The sequence below is a fragment of the Pleurodeles waltl genome, chromosome 10 (genome assembly GCF_031143425.1).
Source record: "Pleurodeles waltl isolate 20211129_DDA chromosome 10, aPleWal1.hap1.20221129, whole genome shotgun sequence".
Taxonomy (NCBI): Eukaryota; Metazoa; Chordata; class Amphibia; order Caudata; family Salamandridae; genus Pleurodeles; species Pleurodeles waltl.
In genome coordinates, this window is record NC_090449.1 from 222,061,838 (window position 1) to 222,082,083 (window position 20,246).

Here is a 20,246-nt window from a genome sequence, read left to right on the forward strand (position 1 = left end):
CACACACCCAGACAACCACTCACAGACCCTCAAAACCCCCTCACACACAGACCCACACACCCATTTACATACCTACAAAACAGCTCACACACCCAAAAATCAAAGACTTTGGTGCATTGCATTTATAGAAGCGGTAAGTTTGTTACCTTTTATTTATTTAATTTTTAAGTTTTAAAATATATAATAAGAATGCAAATATGCAAAAATTTATTTATAAACTTGTGAAAAATGTATATTAGTAAATTGAACGTTTTTCAAATTGTAATACAATTTATATAAAAAGAAATGGTGAAATTCACTAAAAATCAAAGGTTACAGGGATCTTATTTTTAGGAAATATAATAAAAAAATATAGAAATTCACTGAAACCAAAAAAAGTTACAGGGATGGTATAATTAGGGAATAGAATAAAAAAAAAAAAAACTTAGAAACTTGCTGATAAGACAGGTCACAGGGACTTTATAGCTGGGTTCAGATTTAACACACACAAAACCATAGAACTTCAGCCGTTATAGTTACCTGAGCTAACTATAACTTATGCCCCCTGAAATGCATTGCTTATGACCTCACATATTACATCACTTATGACATGGTCAGTGATATCACTTATGACATCACTCACAACATCATCCAGCAAAGTAAACTTCAACATACTTTATAAAATAATATTTAATTAGAAAAAGGAGACAGGTGAGAGATGTACAGCAGAGAGCTCACTGTCACCTTATCAACTGCTACACTAATTTATCACCCAGGAGAGAGCGCTCAGTGGATTGTTTTGTCTCTTCTCAACCTCTACTCTAAACACTAATTACCACTGTAAGACTTCTAACCATACAGGCTAGTCTATTGCAAACCACATCACCATTGTCAACCTGGAAAGGGGTTTTAGTGCAGATGTCAGTTTTGAACAAACCACCACAACAAGCACCCACTGGAGAGATCTTAGTAGACAGGCCACTGTGTCACAAATCCACTAGTAAAATGATTCATCATCCTGGAGAAAGGTGCCAGCAGAGAGGTCAGTCTTTTGCAAACCTCTACTACAATGAGCTATCACCCTCGAGGAAGGTCTTAGTGAACAGTTTAATTTATTGCAAACTACTACTACACTCATTCATCACAAAGGAGAAAGGTCTAAGCAAAGTGGTCAGTATGTCATAAAACACACATAAACCCAACTATACTCAGCCATCACTGTGGTGTGAAGTCTCAATGAACAGCTCAAACTGTTGCAAAGCACTACTAAACACATACATCAGCAGGGGACATGTGTCAGCGTAGAGGCTAGTTCACTCATAGATAGTACACCCACTTTAAAAACAGGATTATAGTTCAGATGATTTATGTTAGAAATACTAATAACACTTGGTAGTATAGAAAGAAAAGTAATTTAACTTATGAAGTAGCTCAGTATATATTTTTCAGTGCCAGAAATTTTTATGAAACGCTCACACTCACTAGATGATGTCATGAGTGATGTCCCTGACCATGTCATCAGTTATATAATATGTGAGGTCATAAGCACACTGTATTGGGAGGGGCGCAAGTTATAGTAAGCCCAGGTAACTATAACTGCTGAATTTCTGTGGTTTGGTGTGTAAAAAAAACACGACCCTAACTATAAAGTCCCCATAACCTTTGTTCTTTTCCAGAGGATCCTATCCAATATTCGTAAGCATTGAATAGTCCCACCCTCATGTGTGGACCCCTGAGCACATTTTAAATATAATATATATGTAACTTTTATTTATATATATATATATATATATATATATATATATATATATATATGTATATCTATCTGTATATATATATATATATATCTATCTGTATATAACATCATTGATAAACTTACTACTTTTAATCATATATATATATGTATGTATATATATATATATATGTACATTAACATATGCAGCCTGTAATGGGGGCTGAAATGCCCAAATGACATTGAGTTTTCATTTAAAAACATCTAACAATTATGAAAAATGCCTGTATAGCAGAAAAAAAGAGACTATGAAGTGTCAGCACAGCTTTTATTTGAAAGGAAAACTGCAAGGGAATGAGAGGCATTGTTAGCCAATAGACTGCTGTTAAAGCATAACAGAGAAAACTGGCACCATGCCTTGAAGACCTCACAGGACCCCCTGTATCCCATCATGCCCCACCAGTGACAGGACATTTAATGTTTCCTACAGTTATGATCCTGGAGCACTGAGCTCTGCAGTTTTTTTGCAGTTCTCTTAAAAAACGCTGGTTTTGGCTATCATTCGATAGTTTTAAGTATCTAGAGTAAATAAGACTGTTTTTCAGTCTGAAAAATATTTTTTTTCTATCAAATCATTCCTTTACTATTCGAGGAGGTGCAGACTGATCCACATTCAGTCTGTATTATTTGTCTCCCGGACTCTCACTTTCCAGAGACTTGTCATCATTGTCAGAAGCTGTCCAGAAGAACTCTGAAGGACAGACAGAAGATCAGGCCGCAAAGCTCACAAGAGAGAGGAAAGACAGGATCTTCAAGAGGCCTTGGGGAGCCTCAATCCTCCTCCAAAGAGCCCTCCTCTCACAAAAAGTCAGCACACACAGGAAGATCTCAGGAAGCACATGAGAAACGGCATCCACCATCAACGTCAAAGGTAGGGGGTTGAAATTGGGGTAAATTCCCGTGTGTTTGCATTCAACGTTGAAGATGACGCCGAGTGGCCTCAGACACTCATCAGCACTCAATGTCGAAGACTCCATTGTCATCGAAGTGGCTGTTGCCAACAAGGTCACTGTTGAGGCATTCACCGGCAACCCCATTGATGTCGAAGCACCCGGTAACATCATCAAGGTCACGTCAAGGCATTTGCCTGCAGCTCTATTGATGGCAAAGTGTCACCAGTCGACGTTGAAGCACCCAGCAAACATTAGAAACTACGCTGTCAAAACATCATTCGAAGGTGAATGCTAACCCTACGGTTATATGGAATTTGTTGATGTTGAGGTCACACTGGTTGACGTCGAAGCAGCCAGATATCTCAGGATTGACGTTGAAGTTCCCATCTAAAAGACCATCAACGTCCAGAAGCCTTTCCCAGTCATCAGAAGTGCAGATTTTGCCATTGGAGTCAGTAGAGCCAGGGTCCAACACCCTTTAGACCTCCTTCTGACCCACCTGTGAATCTCTCCCCACGTTAACTGGAACGTGTGCGCAAGTGGCGTGATCCTTCTTAAAGTCCCGGATCAGACCTGTCTCAGACCTACTCTCCATCCAGGGTCATTCTGAGTACGCCATCACCAAAATGCTCCGCCAGTTTCTCTGGATTCACCATCCACACTTTCAAAGAGACATAAGGGCCAGGGACCCCATAGAGGTGTAAATGAAGGTCTAGAACTCTACACGGGCGTAGATCAAGGTTGAAGTCGCCAGCAACCAGGTCTGCGTCCATATCTTGATTATCTCAGCGGTTCAGGTCGTGCCATAGCAGGTGTGGAGCACCCTCCCGTTCTGCCACTTACCGTTCCTCTGTGAGGTATTATTCAGCAACCCTATCGCCTGCAAGGGTTTCTCCTGTGGATGACTTGATCACATTCAATGATGTGTTCATTAGAGGGGCATCACAATTTTACATTGACATTCCAGCGACTACAGCATCATCCTCCGTCATCTTGGAGACTCTGCATCACAGAGGAGTATCAAGACCACTCCTATCTGGTTTACTTGAACTGGCGATGCAACTCTTCCTGACTCTGGCTTCTCTGCGAGCTGCTCCTTAACTTTAACTGATCTATAAAAAGTATAGGGCTCCGTACCAGGACCCGTTATTCTTAAAGACTGATTTACCACCAGATATCATGAAACACCTGGACAAGGAGTGCTCCATCACAAGTGGCAGGTGGGTCTTGAATATTGTGCAAAATGGTTACTTACTTATATTCAGGTCTCCTCCTCCCGCTGCCTCACCTACAAAAACATCTTGTCATCACCGAGCCCTCCTACAAAGCAAAGTTGTCATTCTGGTCTGAAAGGAGGCCAAAGAGAAGGTCCCACACTCCCAAAGGGAATGGTGAGTTTACTCTCGCTATTTCAATGTGAGGAAAAAAGGTCCAAGCCGAGAATTCAGACCCATTCTGGACTTGAGGCTACTTAACAAGCTCATATGCAAAGAAAAATTCAGGATGCTTACTCTTCACTGGATCTACCCCCAACTCCGTCAGGGAGGACTGGATTTGTTCCATTGACCTCCAGCATGCCTACTTCCGCATTCCAATCAACACAACATATCGGAAGTTTCTACGCTTCAAAGTGGCATCCAAACACAAACACCAACCCAAAGGCTACACTACCTGGGTGCAACTCTAGACACAAGTGCCGCAAGAGTGTATCCTTCAGAGGAGAGACTATCCTCAGTCTGTCTGAAGTATTACAATCTCCTGCACACTCAACATCCATCTATCAGACAGGTGGCATCTCTTCTAGGATCTATGGCCTCTTTCATTTTCATTGTTCCACATGCCAGGTTACACATGAGACCTCTACAACAAACTATAGAAGTCCAATGGACTCAGTTCTCAGATTGCTGGGACAACAAGCTGACTCTCCCACAAGATGCGATGCAGTCGCTACTTTGGTGGTCTCACCATCACAACCTACTGGTAGCACAGGTCTGGAACTTAATAAAGTATCTATTGGCTATGGGACAGGTTACTTCATAAATCTACTTGTCCTGTAAACAAAAAAATCAGCTTTTCTCTGTGGTGCCATGTAGTTCAGTGACAAATTATGACAGCAATCTCATTATGTAAGAGCTCTGATTGTAGCCTCTCTGATTATGCCAGGGCTAATACTATAGCCGACCTTGAATAATTGCAATTTCAATCTATACTCTAGCAGTTTCCTTATTTTTCCAGCTATCTGCAGATCTACATACTGGGGCTGGAGGAAGCAGTAGGCAATAATTCCAGGGCTGGAATGCATTTGAGTCTGTGAAAATCCACTAAAATACATGATTTAGGGATTTTAGCCAGCTCTTTTCTAATCTTTTCCCATACTGAAAAAGGTTGGAAATGTATTCCTGATAAGGGCAGACATAGAAGTTCTTCCAGAGTTGGAAAAAAGTGGTTGGAGGGAAAGTCAACAAGTGAACTTGTAAACAATCAATATGTTTTTGCATGAGCAAGACATTTTATTAAATTTCACTTTCTCTCTCTATCCATCTATCGGCTGGCTTTACTGTGAGTAATAGCATTTTGCTCTACCACAAAGAGCATATTGCCACACAAAGTAGTTTTATTCAGTGCAAGCAACTACTGTGGCAGTGTGTGCTTTTTGAGACCAAAAATTTTTTGTTTTGTTTTTGTTTCTTTTGTTTTTTCTTTTTGCCTTTTGCCAATTTATTTCCACAATGGTGAAGGACTGTCACCTCCCACAACAATAGTGTCACAAAAGCCATATCAAGGCAAGACACAAATTAACAAAACCAAAGACTGACCAAGAAGGTCAGATTAATTGGCTTTGCCAGTTCTTGTTTATTTTCAAGCTTCCCATAATCTTGTTTTAAATGGTTACACTGATTTTCCATTATGATTATGTTTTGGAAATACTAGGATGAATCACCACATTACTAAATGATGCCTAAAAGAAATAGTACCTAACATTTCACAGTAATTTAGCAAAACAGATTTTTTTCCTGCTTGCATTCTTTTCAGAACATTCTTGTTTTGAAAGCAAAGAATCATCAGTCTTGCTTACAAGCGTCTGCAAACATTTGCATCTAATCAGAGAGCATTCTAGGAGCATTATACATTGCCTCATATTGTTAAACGTTTCAAAAGTGTGTACACACATTTCTTTTTTTACTGGAACCACTGTCAGTAGTGCAGTGTGACCAACGTTTATTTAGATTACTTACCCTAGTAATAAATTAATGAACTATAAATACAAGTTTGATCAGCATTAACATATGGACACAAATATTACCTCAAATGCAGACCGTTCCCTTCCCTGTAAACTGGTAGCCAAAGGGGTTGTGCTGCAGGGGGTTGGGCTTTCTTGTCCCAAGGACAAAGAATAACCATGAAAACATGTTTTCCTTGACCCTAAACAATATGTCCATGGGGTCGGGCTATAGGATTTCCGCACCCCTTTGGTAGGAGTCCTCTTCCTCCAGGACCCTCCCACACAAACTCTCATCACTAATGCCTCCCTCCAGGGTTGGGGTGCTCACATGGGTCTCCTGCAAACGCAAGGACTTTGGATAGACAAGGAACAATACTATCACATCAACATGCTGGAGCTGAGGGTGTTCTGTCTAGCCCTCAAGTCTTTTTATCAAGCCATAATGACAAGCTCTCTCCTGGTCCAAAGAGACAACACAACCACAATGCATTACTTAAACAAAGGGACACTCGTTGTTGTCCCTTATCTCTAGAATGAAGGCTGTTTGGAAATAGCTAGTAGCCAGGAACTTAACCTCAGCCGTTCATGTCCCAGGAGTCCAGAACACTCAAGCAGACTCTTTCTGTCGCAGCATCATCGAAAATCACGACAACGTCATCCAAGACATCTTTCAAGAACGGGGGCATCTACAAATCAACTTGTTTGCAGACGAAAAAAAAAAAAAATGCCTAGACCATTCGTCCAGGTTTTCCCGATCAAGGTCGAATGCGAATGCCCTTTTGAGAGACAGGCCAGGGAAGTTTCTTTATGCGTTTCCCCCAGCGCTGCTAATTGCTACAATAGTCAGCAGACTATACAGGTCCAGGACCAGAATGATTCTGATAGCTCTAGAATGGCCTTGCCAGTGGTGGTTCCCGGATCTGCTACACCTTTCAGAAAGACCGTTCAAGAGGTTGCCATGTAGACTGGACTCCTGTACAAGAGCAGATGGCAGATTTTCCATCCCAACCTGCCCTCGCTAAACTTGACAGCATGGCTCCTGAATTCCTCCGCTATGAGCATTTAGGCTTCTTGCAGAATTATATGGACATTCTCAAAGGGTCCAAAAGACCTCCTACCAGAAAATCCTGTGCCTTCAAATGGAAATGGTTTTACTTGTGTGTGCCCAAAATGATAATTATCCAGTGAGTTTACCTTATCTCTTCCATTTAGTGAAGTCTGGCCTGCAGTTTTCCTCCATAAAGGTACATCTCGCAGCCATTACCGCTTATTTAAAGTCTCCCATACAAACATATTTCTTTCAAATGCCTGTGGTCAAAGATTTGTTTAGAGGGACATCACACTCCATTTCATGTTTACTTTGTCACTCACACATGCTTACACATAAATATATATTGACTCATACACACACTCTTTTACATAAGCATACTCTCACCCACAAGCATGCACACAGCATACATTTAAATGTGTTTTTTACTTATCTTCGCAGCCAAGGAGGGTCATTTTCCTGCCAGCTGTACTCCATTTTTTAATTAAACTAATAGTGTATAATATATTATTATTCACTATAAATGTAATAAAAAAATGATTGAAAACAAGGAAGTGGTGCCCCAAACAACATCTGTAAGGACAAGATGCTCCTGTGTTTCTGCCACTGATTTTGCCACCTCTGAAGCCAGGAGTTTCAAAGGCAGTGCCAATGGTCTCAAGGTTGCAAGCTGGGGGTTGCATCTGTGACTCTTGCTGACCCCTAAATGACGTCCATGCGGCCAAGCCTAAGACCCGTTCTACTAGGGGCAAAGCAGCAACAGCTGCCCTACTGACAAATAAACCTATTTTCGAGATATGTAAGGATGCAACATTGAAATCGGTACACACTTTTACCAGGCATTACTGTCAAGACTTTGACACTTAGACAGCTACTCAAGTAGGGCAGGCATCTTTTAAGGAATCGTTTTCGATAATTGTAACAGCTGGTTTTAAGTGTTCCGGATTCGTCTGCAGGTGTATGGGATGGGATTGCTGTTCTAGGCAGTGCTTATGATTATTGATGAGTATTCTCTGGAAGAGTAGGATAAATTGCTTACCTGTAATTCTAGTTCTCTTCCAGGGGAATCCTCATCAAAGTCTTAAGCAATCCTCCTGCATCCCGGATGAACCTTTCATACAGAAGCTGACACATCCTTTGCTCTGTTTTTCATGTCACCCTAAAAAGTACCTGACCTAACTATCACCTGTGGAGCGTGATGGGATAAAGTGGGTCCTGTGAGGTATTAAAGGCACATTGCCAGTTTTCTCTGTTGTGCTTTGAATGCAGCCTGTTGACGAACAATGCCTCTCATTTCCTTGCAGGTTTCCTTTAAAAACAAAGGCTGTCATTATACTTTATAGTCCCTTTTTTCTGCTTTACAGAAATATTTTATAATTGTGAGATGTTTTTAAATAAAAACTCAATGTCATTTGGGCATTTTAGCCCCTATTATAGGCTGCATATGTATATGTAAATAAATTACCTATTGTGGGTTACCACTAAGTAGTTATAGTTAGGACCATGTTTCCATAGAAAAAGTGTTTTTTGACTTGCCTATGTCTTTGGCCCTGTTTGATGCATCTTCATGAAGTTTTTCATAAAAAGTGTGCCGGTGATTTTTGTTGCGCACAAAACGTTTTGGGGTGCTCCGTCAAGCGGGGGCCGAGAAAAGGGGGGGGGGGGGGGCAAACAAGTTGCGTTTCCCAGGTTAATTCCCATATGACCTTTATGCATAACTACAGCCCGAACCAATGGACGGAATCACACCAAACTTGGCAGAAAGCTAGCTTTTTGGTCGCAGATTGTGCTTTTGCTTGTTTGGTATGAATCTGTCTGGTAGTTGTGGAGATATTAAAGGGAAAATAAATTTGTATATCTCTAGCCATAACAACTTTGCGAATAATTACGAGCTTGTGCAGGGAAATGCACACCTCTGATTGGCTGCCTACACTTAAAACCAGTAAGTGTTGGCAGCTATCTTGGGACTCTGCTTCAGCCGAGTCCTTAAAAACAACGAAAAACAAAACAAAATGGTCCAGGGTAGGGGCAGCCTGACTCCTTAGCCCCCAGAGCTAAAAAGCATTTTTTGTTTTTAAAAAACAAACACTTGCTGCGATTTGCGGTGGGTCCGGCGAAATATATATTTTTAAAAAAAGCGAAGTGCAGGCTCCCATGCTTCTTTATTCTGGAGCTCCTGGGTGGGCCAAGTCTGGGTGCATTGATAATTTAATGCAGGCGGTGGCCCCCCGCAACCCTGGGACCACCACCTCACCGGGGCTTTACAGAAATATTATGCAGGGGCTGCTCGACTCCCCAGCAGCCCTGGGGGACCACCACCTCTCCAGGGCTATAATAAAAAGAATGGACGGAGTCTGTTTTGGACCCCCAAACCCTGGGGACCACCACCTCTCTGGGGTTGTGTAACATTGGAGGTGGGCTGCGTGGTCCCCCTCGAGGAACAAATGATGGCCCGAGGGTCCGCCACCCCCCAGGGCCCGCTCCTGATATGTCCCAATGTGCCCAGACATATCTGTTTGCTTTTGCTTGGTAGAAGCTGACAGCTCCCACCAAGTAAAAGCAAACAAAGTCTGGTTTCTGACAGCAAGAGCTACCAAAACAGCTTTTACTGTCAGAAAGCATAGCTTTCATCTGTCTTCCCTGCACGCACATTTGCGTGCTGGGAAGACAGATGAAAGCATTGCTCAAGCAAGCAGGGAGCTGCTATTTTAAGAAGCTCCCTGCTTCTGGGAGCAATGCCAGCTCCTGCAGGACACTGGGAGCCGGCTAGGACTGTGGCGGCCCTCAGGCTACCCCGCGGCCCTGTCTGTGTCTCTCTCTCTCTCTCTCTCTGTCTCTCTCTCTCTGTCTCTCTCTCTGTCTCTCTCTGTCTCTCTCTCTCTCTCTCTCTCTTCCCCCCCCTCCCCCCCCCCCCCCCCCCCAGCCCAATGGCAAATTTCTTGTAATGCCACTCAGTAGGCTGAAGGTTCAGATTCTAGTATTGGTTGCCAGTGTGTTTGTTTATTTACTAGTATTTTGAGTGGTAAGCCTTTCTAGTAACGGAACGTACATGTTTCTTTCCTCTCAAGTGTGTGTTGCGCGTCATAGGTATGTTTTGGAAACAGTCCAATACGGAGTTACCTGTGGCCTAATGGTTAAGGTGACAGAGCCTCACACTGACAGTTGAGGGTTCTACTCCAGGTGTGTATGTGATCATTTCCCTCCTTTAATTTCTTTTAAACTTCAAAAGTGTAATGTCCATTATGAAAGGTGATCTCACTTTTTTAATTGACAAATATATTTTTCTTTTCAATTTTTCCAGAAATATCTCATTCTAAGTATATCATCCATCAACGCCTAAAAAACTCTCTCCCTCTTTCTCTCTTTCAGTCTTTCTCTTGCTTACGTACCCACTCACAGACCCACTCAGACCCTTGTGCACTCACTCACGCACCTACTCACAGACCCACTCAGACTCTCATGCACCCACTCACAGTCCCACAGAGAAAAACTCTCACAGCCACTCTCACCACCAGATACACCTTCTCACACCTATTCTCACACCCAGAGAGACCGACTTCAGCCAACTCCCGCTGCACACGGCCAAAGGGCTGCACGCAGCTTAGGTTTAGGTAGTATGGGGTGGTTGGCTGCAGGGTCTGGCTGCAGGCCAGGCCTTGGGGGCAACGCCTGCTGTGCACGGTTAAAGGCTGTGCAGTGTGCAAGATTTGGCCTATAGGGGTTGCCAAATGCTGTGTGTGGTGGTGGTTGGATTAACGTATAGTAATGAAAATTACTATACATTAAAAAAAAAAAAGAAATTTACTGAAAAACAAGTTACAGGGACGTTTTAGTTAGGAAATAGAATTAGTTATCTCAAGTAACTATAACTCGTGCCCTTTGGTAACTATAACCCGCACCCTCACCAGTACTGCTAATTACCCCACAAATTACAGCACTCATTACATTTTTGATAACATCACTGATAATATCAATGTAATATTTGCAGTAAAAAAAATTATGAAAAAACTCAGTTGCATGGTGCATGTGGGTGGGACTATTCAATGCTTAAGACTTTGATGATGATTCCCCTAAAGAGAACTATGATTACAGGTAAGCAATGTATCCTTTTTTCTATGAATATACGATATATAAATGATCATTTGTCTGGTATTCAACAATGTTCACTTTGTGTAAGACTGATCTTTACTATATCGTTCCACTGTGTCTGGTTAACACCCATTATTGTTTTATTACATCTATCTGCTACATCCAATGAATGTGCTATCACCCAATGTCTATATAATATATTGTCTATAAAATGCTCTCTGATATCCTTTCTTGATTATGGCCATACTGTACAAAAAAGAAACAATACGTAAATGAATGTCACAATTGGTTGCCAGAATGTAAGATTGCTGTAGCCATACTAGACAAGCAGATTGTTTAGGTTATTGCCAACAAATGCACACAACATCCAGTACAGATTGAAAACGCTCTACTTACTAAAGTGAATAGGGAAGTGATACTAATCTGGGTCCATAACCTGTTTCAACTGTATGTAAAGGATGCTGGTGAAAGTGACTGCTGGTCATTTGTAAAGTCTCTTTAGTGAGTGATGAGATATGTAAATGTAACACTACTTCACAAGTTTCAACATAATACTCACATTTGCCAATAGATTCAGGAACACTTTTTAATGTGTTATTGTAACGTTTAACTTTTAAAATACCGGTTTAGGTTATAAATTTATGAAAACATGACTGTGGCTTTAAAATTTTAACTTCTGTCAGAGCAGTCTTACAGTGCAATTAAAGCTTCCAATATTGTTTTAACAACAGAGTGGAACTACAAATCATGAAAACGCTGGCAATGCGCTTTTATAAATATGAGAAACATATTCATTCTAGGGAATAAAATCAATATCTGAATATCCAAACATTAATCAGTCTGTTGCCTGATAGTAAGTTGTTGATGCCAGTCATTAACCACTGCTTCATAGAACTATGCTTGGTGACCACTTGACTTGCATCCCATACTGTCACTCAGAAACCGTTAACCTGAGTATAATGCATCCGATTACATCTGATCTTGGGACCAGCTCTGGACAGCCTTGATATAAAAATATACAGCCATAATAGAGGAATCATGTGAACAAAAGACCAGAGTCTAGTGAATGATGAAATTTGTAAAATCCGAAAATTCAAATGGTTGCCCACTCCAGCATATTTCTTACATGAACTGTTCCTAAAGAGACACACTTGATCCAGACATTTTAAACGGCAATAATGATCACTGGAGCCAGGAGTCACTGTTTAGCTCAACTGGTTTCTCTGGTGTCTGGATTAATTTCAAGACACATTAATATGTCTGATATGCTTAGGTGCTTTGAAACGTCATTGAAGAGAGGGAGCTGAAACATCTCACAGCCTCTTTTAAGGAGACATCTAGGTTCCAACTTATGCACTTCCTCTCGTTCTCAGAGCCAGTTTTCTGAGAGACATCACATAAACCATAACAAAGTGCGTACACGTTTGTCTTCTTCAAGAAGTGGAGTTGTCTCTCATCTTCTCTAACCCTTCCAGCCTGTCAGCTGATGCCTAAAGTCAAATTTGTCCCCTGATACGGTTAAAGCTATCCGAAATTCACTGTTAGTTACCCATCAGTAGTTAATATCATATAAAATTCCATCCCCAGTTACAGGACACCTGCAAAGGAAAGGGATGAGGGTTTACGAATAACTTCCCATGACCTGCAGAAGAGGTTGCTCCAGTTCTATTACTAGAATAGAGACATTTAGGGGGTGATTCCAACTTTGGCGGGCGGCGGAGGCCGCCCGCCAAAGTTCCACCAACAGAATACCGCTACGCGGTCAGAAGACCGCCGCGGTTATTCTGTGTTTCCCGCTGGGCTGGCGGGCGACCGCCAGAAGGCCGCCCGCCAGCCCAGCGGGAAACCCCTTCCCACGAGGATGCCGGCTCCGAATGGAGCCGGCGGAGTGGGAAGGGTGCGACGGGTGCAGTAGCACCCGTCGCGATTTTCAGAGTCTGCATGGCAGACACTGAAAATCTTTTAGGGGCCCTCTTACGGGGGCCCCTGCAGTGCCCATGCCATTGGCATGGGCACTGCAGGGGCTCCCAGGGGCCCCACGACACCCCTCACCGCCATCCTGTTCCTGGCGGTCAAAACCGCCAGGAACAGGATGGCGGTGAGGGGGTCGGAATCCCCATGGCGGCGCAGCAAGCTGCGCCGCCATGGAGGATTCCTCAGGGCAGCGGAAAACCAGCGGGAGACCGCCGGTTCTCCGTTTCTGACCGCGGCGGTACCGCCGCGGTCAGAATGCCCTTGGGAGCACCGCCAGCCTGTTGGCGGTGCTCCCGCGGTCGTTGACCCTGGCGGTCAATGACCGCCAGGGTCAGAATGACCCCCTTAGTCATTTTCACAACTTGTTTGCTTCTTGTTTGGTATGGCCCATCCCACCCCTTTAGACGCAATTATTCAAAATAGTCTCTTTTGTCAATCTACTTAAATCAATCAACAGATGGAAATATTTTGCATTTTTTCGACCTTGAGGACACTTAATTTCATATTCTGATTCGTACCAAGCCCTGAAAGTTCTCAAGATTCATAGTCAATGGACAGTACTTTTAGTGCCCTATTTTTGCCGAATGACTCAGCCCAGTCTAATGTCTGGGCCCAATATGCGACGAAAGTAAGAAGTCTCATCAAGAGACCTTCAAGCAAAGGCATGCCACAAGCAGCGAATGCCATCATCCATTGATACTCAAAGTACGGTTCAAGGGCCGAATGCGGCCCTCCTGACCTTTACATGTGGCCCCCTGATCAACAGGAGCACTGGACTCGACTCAGCACTAACAATAAAAAGATATTAAGTAGACAAGCAATCGTTTTTTTTCAAGATTAATTGGTGTTACTGAAAGGAAGTAACTAGGGAGTCCTGTGCTTAACGTTAGAAACATTTTATTTAAACGTCTTCATTTTAAAGAAATCTTGCAGCAAAAGAGTAAAAATATGAAGGCTCTTCGAAATTCAAAAAGTGTACTTACTTAACATGCAGAACCTGTTCACATTAGTACAAATGATTATATTAATGCATTGAGAAGTATTAATGTAAAAGTGATATTTTTCAAACATGAATTTAGAAACATTCATTCTTCTCCCTACCCTGACAACAACACCAATAGTGAACTAAAGAAGCAAGGCAGTTATGTGCACCCTTTGGGTGGCCTGGATTCCTATTATACATGAACAACATTATAGTTTATTAAAGCAAACACAGGGGTAGGTTTTATACAGCGCATACACTGAAATCATATATTTCGAGGACCTCTTCTATGTCACAATGAAGCTTATGGAGGGAAAGTGAAATTAAACAATTTGCCTCCGATCCCAAAATTTGGTAAAGTGGGGAAGCTGGGATTAATCATAGATTTTCTGATTTTACCTTGCTCAGTTCAGCTGCTAGATGTATATCCTTTGCTTTACCTACTCACACCTTACAGCCAATCTTCCCACCCCCTCGCCTGAACGCCGCCCTGCTGGCATCCGTGTGGCCCTCCTGCACATCACAAACCAAACTTTTTGGCCCCTGTGAAAATGTTTACGAGTACCCATGCCATCATCAACTGCTAAACAAGCTGGGTCTGACCTTAAGCAGAAAACAGTGAATGTAACCAGGTTATTCAATCATATTATTAGTATCCCTCATGTGTACACACAACCCAAAAGCCTACACATCTCACTAAAGAGGTTTGGGGGCAGGCCTTTAGAAAGGTACAATCTGTGAAGGAAGGTCAAGGGTAGAATGTTAGGTCAGTAGTACCGCTTCTTAAAGAAGCGTCTTCATTTTTTTTTCTGAATTGTAGGAGATTTAGTGGTGATCTGATGTTGATAGGAAAACAGTTCCAGATAAAGGAAGCATGAGTGGAGGAGACATGCCTTCTGTTTTTTTTTTTCTTTCTTGTAATGCTCTTTCTCCAGTCTGGTGATATATAGGCTCCTGATCTGGTATTGTCCCATAGGTATGGCTAGTTTGTGTATGAGGTAAGCTTAGGTATTTTTGTTGTGGGCTTTATAAGTAATGCAACTGGTCCTTAAGACGACCGTGGCTGGAAAAGGATAATGTAGATGAATTCCTTTAAGCCCTGGATGAGCCATGCAGGGCACTGCCTCTGTCTAGATTGGAGAGGACTAAGGCTTCTACAGTTGTTCTAAAATTGGCCTTTTTGGAGAAACAGCTTCACTTTCTTCAAATGGAAGGATTTGAACCAAGCTGTCTTCACCTTCCTGGTGATGTGTTGCTTGAATGATAGGGCTGTGTTGAGGGTGAATCCCAGAGATTGTCCTTGGATGTGGAGCCTGGTAGGTTAAAGTTGTACAGCCAGGCATACATTTGGGGTTGTTTGGTGCTATTGGCAAACAGGAATAATTCAGACTTTGTTGGGTTTAGCTTTAGGAAGTTAGTTGATATCCAGATGAACCTTGACTCCTTCAGCCAGGGCATTGCACCCCTCGTCACTACTGCCTTCTGCTTGTAAATGCCAGGTCAGTGGTGCATAGGACACCGTTCTAGTACTGCCCACAGTGTCATTCCAATTTCCTCCACACTGACCACCACCAGGTCTGTAATCTGTCTCTCCCACGACCACAGTTTGACCAAGTGCCAGGCCTGCCTTACCTTCAGGTCAGAAAAAACGTTTGACACCAATGTGGGCGGAGGTGGGCCCAGCAGAGGATGCAGAGAGACAACAACGCTGCGGTCCGTAACATCTTCAGGGAGCACAACGTTGAGGAACAGAAGGCAGCTAGCCCCTCCGGGACACAACTACTTCAGTCCAGGTCTGACGCCAATTCACTGGCAGATTCAATGAGGAGAATCCAGATCTGAAGGCTCAGACCATGATTATGGCTGCTCAGTAGCAAACCGCGGCCTTACAAACACTTTGGGCTCTGGGAGAGCACTGGGCATTTCAGGGCCGGGCGTCGAGCCCAGAGACTGAACAGCATCCTCCTAGTCCAGCTTTGGACACTGATTGCCATCAACACAAGCCCTTGAAGCTGAAGCTCTTGGAGCCAACAGCGCTCCCTTATCAAGCCAGAAAGGCCTTGCATAAAACAAGCTCTTCCTTGGATTTCACAGGCCCTTCCACCCCAGTGCCAAAAGGCCCACCGGCACCAAAGCCACCATCAGTACCAAAGCAGATAACCAGACTGAAACCACTGATGTTGAAAAGGCCTTCGAAGTCAAAACCACACTCTGCGATTAAAATCTTCTTGACATGGAAGGTGCCTTCGACTGAAAGCTCAGAGGATTCAGAGCAACTTATCCTTCAGCATCTACAGGAGGAGCTTGACATTGCCAAGAGGCTTTTCATACATATTTAGTCTGAAAAAATTACTATCCAGAAGCCGCCGAAGCCACAGAGCAGAACACTTTGCCTAAGAAGCAGATGCTGTCCTTCGAGGACCAGACTGCTTTGGAAACAATTCCTCCAAGACACAAGGACAAGATCATTAGCCCCATCCATGCTCACTCTCCTCTTATCACACCACAATCTCCTCTTCCTTCTCTACCCTCTATTCCACCACAAAATGTGCCATCTCCTCTAGCTTCACCACAGAGATCACAGCACTGTTCAGTTGAGGAAGGAGAACAGAGCCCATTGTACCAAGGTGAGGCTTAAGAGGCTCCCTATGTCCCGAACCAAAGGAAGACCTGTGGGACGACTACAGTGTTGATGCAATGGCATCTATCTGGCAAAACCTTCTCAACCAGATAATGCGATGTCCTTTCACGTCCCATCCATCTTGTTTAGGAAGATGATGACTTCCTGGCGATACTCTCCAAAATTCAGCATACCCTCCAGTTCTCCCTCATGCTCAACAGAATGCTGAAGAGAGAGCCTGAGGCATTCCAAGAGCCGGTCAAAACTTGGGTTGTCATGCCCTGGGTAGGCACAAATATAAATCCTCGCCCAATGACCCGCCTTAAACCCGTGGGCATATTCCACCTAACTCCTTTATGTTTCACATGGTGCACAAGCACCCAGGGTGCAGGGGAGTCTCCACTTCCAGACAAGGAGAGCAATAAAATCGATGCAGCAAGCAAAAGAGTGGCAGTGCTATCAGCCACCCCCTTTCACTCCTGCTATCCCCCTTAGCCCCCAGATCACCCTACACCTGACACGAGAAGACAACAAGGGTTTCTTCCACATTGGAAAGAGATCGCCTTTGACCAGCGAGTACTTGCGTTCATACAACACAGTTACTGCTGGAATTCAGTGCAATGGCACCAAACATCCCACCCGTGCACACACCTTCCCTGCAGAAAGTAAACATCTTCTTCAAGAAGAGGTCCATGCGCTTATCCTCAAGGGTGCAGTAAAACCAGTGCCATTGTAACTTTATTTTCTCGTCCCCAAGAAGCCAAGATGGATGGATCTCTAAGGTTAATTCTCAGTCTCAGGCCCCTCAACAAATACATCCTTTCAGAAGACTTTCATATGGTCACTCTTCAGGATGTTATCTCTCTTCTACAGCAAGGTAATTTTCTGACAGCTCTCAATCTAAGGATGCCTATTTTCATATAACCATCTACCCCGCTCATCACTGCTACCTACAATTTGAAAAGTACGTGATCAGCATTATCAATCCAAAATGTTGCAGTTCGGGGCACCACTGCTTTAAAGTGTTCACAAAATGCCTTACTGTTGTGGAATCGCATCTTGCACGTGGCAGCATCCATGTTGTGGAATCGGATCTCACACAGGCGGTATTAATGTATTCCCATACCTAGACAGTTGGTTGATGAAGAGCATAAGCAGTACAATACAAAGTCATTTGTAAAGAGCGAAAGCTGCCTCAGAAGAGGCATCCCCGGGCACTAGTGATACAGGTCTGAAAACTATGCAACATATCACAGCTGATATAAATGCCCTCCATACAGAAGTCAAAGAGCAGGGTTTTGAGATTCTTTCTAAAATCAGATTTAAAGGGACTATGACACAAGCTGAGCGGAAGATCATTCTACAACTTAGAAGCCAGAAAGATGAAAGATCTTCCATCTCTCTTGGACTTATGAATCTGGGGAGTTTGGAGAAGTTTGAGGTTGTTTGATCTCAGAGATCTGACTTGAAGATAAGGCTTAAATCTCCTCCTTAAAAAGAGGGGACCTTGTTGTTCGAACGCCCTAAAGTCAAAAGTTAGTGCCTTAAATTGGATTCACTTGGTAACCGGAAACCAATGAAGTTGGTGTAGGTTATAAGGACATAAGGACCTCTACCGGAATCTTCAAAATTAGGTGAGTGGCGGAATTCATTATTGTTTGCAACTGCTGAATTCGGTGTGCTGGCAGACCCAAATACAAGCTATTGGCATAGCCCAATTTGGACGTAACCAATGCATGAACAATCAATTTGTGAGAATCTTCCGGTATTAGATGGAGCATCCTTTTATTGAGAACTAAGTGTGGCAAAACAGTAGGCAGAAATAGCCTTAATTTTGGGCTAGATTGAAAGATGGGAGTCAAATTTGACACACAGGTTTCTCACTATAGGTGCCAGAAGAGGGGAAACCTCCAAATCTGTCCGCCACTAGTTGCTAGGATAAGGAGCAATCTTGGTGCCAAATAACAAAATGTCTGTTTTTCCAAAGTTAAGTTTTAGACAACTTACATTCATCCATTCAACCACTGTCTTGAGGCAAAGCTTAAAAGAACCCAGTGCCGCAGGCATTTGTTCTTGGAAAGCCGGGAGGAGCTGGGTGTCGTTCGCATAAGAGACCACCCGCACACCCCTTGTCTCCACCAGCTTCGCTAGTGGTTCTAATTAGACATTGAAAATGGTGGGACTCGGTGCCGAACCCTGCTTCATACTCAAGTGCTTTAGAAGAGGAGGTGTATGGAGGAAGAAAAACTGCGCATGGTCTACAGTAAGGGATTTCAGCCATAGGAGAGCTTTATCTCTAATTCAGTCTGTCAAGCAAAATAGAATGGAAAACAGTATTGAACGCCAAAGACAAGTCCAGTAACACTACCATAGTAGTGGAGTTTTGGTCCAGATTTTCCTTGGTAAACTCTGTTACTTCAAGCAAGGAAGACTCTGTGCTGTCACCCGCACGAAAACCCAATTGGGAGTCATGCAGTAAGTGGTTGGACTCCAGAAAGTGAGACAGCTGTCTATTGACAATCTTTTCCAACAGTTTAGCTGTTGTCGGCAAGAGTGCAATTGGTCTAAAACTGCTTAGTGCCTTAGTCGAGCAAGCAGTAGTGTCTCGCCACTGAAACAACTGTTACTTTCATTCAAAAGCTGGGCTTCATAATAAACACTGTCAAGTCCCACATGCAGCCTCTGCAGCTTCGGCTCTTTCTAGGAGCCATACTAAACACAGTCAGACAAGACTGGAGGCCTTCCAGCAGATACTGTCTCTTTATCAGCAAAATGGTCAGTTGATGGTCAGAAGGTTAATACGCCTTCTAAGTGTGATGGCCTCATGCATAGCCACTTTTCCCACATCTGCCTACTCATGCTTCAGCATTGCATCTCAACACAGTGGTCACTAGAGGAGGGTTACTGGTGCTGATACGGCCAGGATCTGTTGTTCTGCAGTGGTGGAATGGCAACAATCTGTACCAGGTCCAGCCCTCATGGACCCTATTCCACAGGTGACCATCACCATGGATGCATTGCTCTCATGGTAGTGAGTGCATTTGGCATCCAGAGCATCTGGTCCCTCCCCATCTACCCCCAGTAGCAGGTCCTCCATATCAGTTACTTCGAGCTGCTGCAATCCAGCTAGCGCTTAAGGCGTTTCTCCAGCAGATTCAGCGTAAAGTAGTCTTCAATAAACGTATAACATGACTGCCATGTATTACCTTTAAAAAAGGCGGTTCTCACTAATCACAACTAATTGCAGTAGCGCAGAGCATTCAGCTTTAGGTCATCCACCATCAGATACACCTCCTGGGCGGAGTACCTTCTGTGAGTGAGCAACAGTTTTGCAGACCTGCTCACCAGGTTGCAGCAGCAAGTCCACAAGTGGGAGCTTCACCTGCAAGTCTTTCTTCCACTGATGGGGAGGTAACAAGAGGTCGATCTGTTTGCTACAGCCCAAAACACAAAATGCCAAAGCCTTGCCTCCTGGTTCCCACAGTGCATGGGCAATGCATTATGGATGAACTAGTTGGGGATATTTGCCTAAGCGTTTGTGCCTCTCCCAATCCTTCTGTGTGTGGTCCGGAATGTTCTGCAGACCTCTCTTGCTCTTATCCCGATGACTCCCACTTGGGCCAGGCAACTATTGTTCTCCTTCTAC

General features: G+C 43.5%; 1 protein-coding gene across 2 annotated transcripts in view; it reads left to right on the forward strand.

Moving 5' to 3' along the window:
* CEP20 (centrosomal protein 20) overlaps positions 1-20,246 on the forward strand; it is a 79,998-nt gene that overhangs the window by 46,312 nt on the left and 13,440 nt on the right. The window contains exon 5 of one of the 2 annotated variants that reach the window (XM_069210199.1): positions 10,004-10,118. The exons of the other annotated variant lie outside the window; for it this stretch is intronic. Coding sequence (XP_069066300.1) covers positions 10,004-10,101 — 98 coding nt within the window. The 3' untranslated portion in view covers positions 10,102-10,118. Of the gene's footprint in view, positions 1-10,003; positions 10,119-20,246 lie in introns of those variants that run through there. 2 annotated transcript variants of the gene reach the window in all.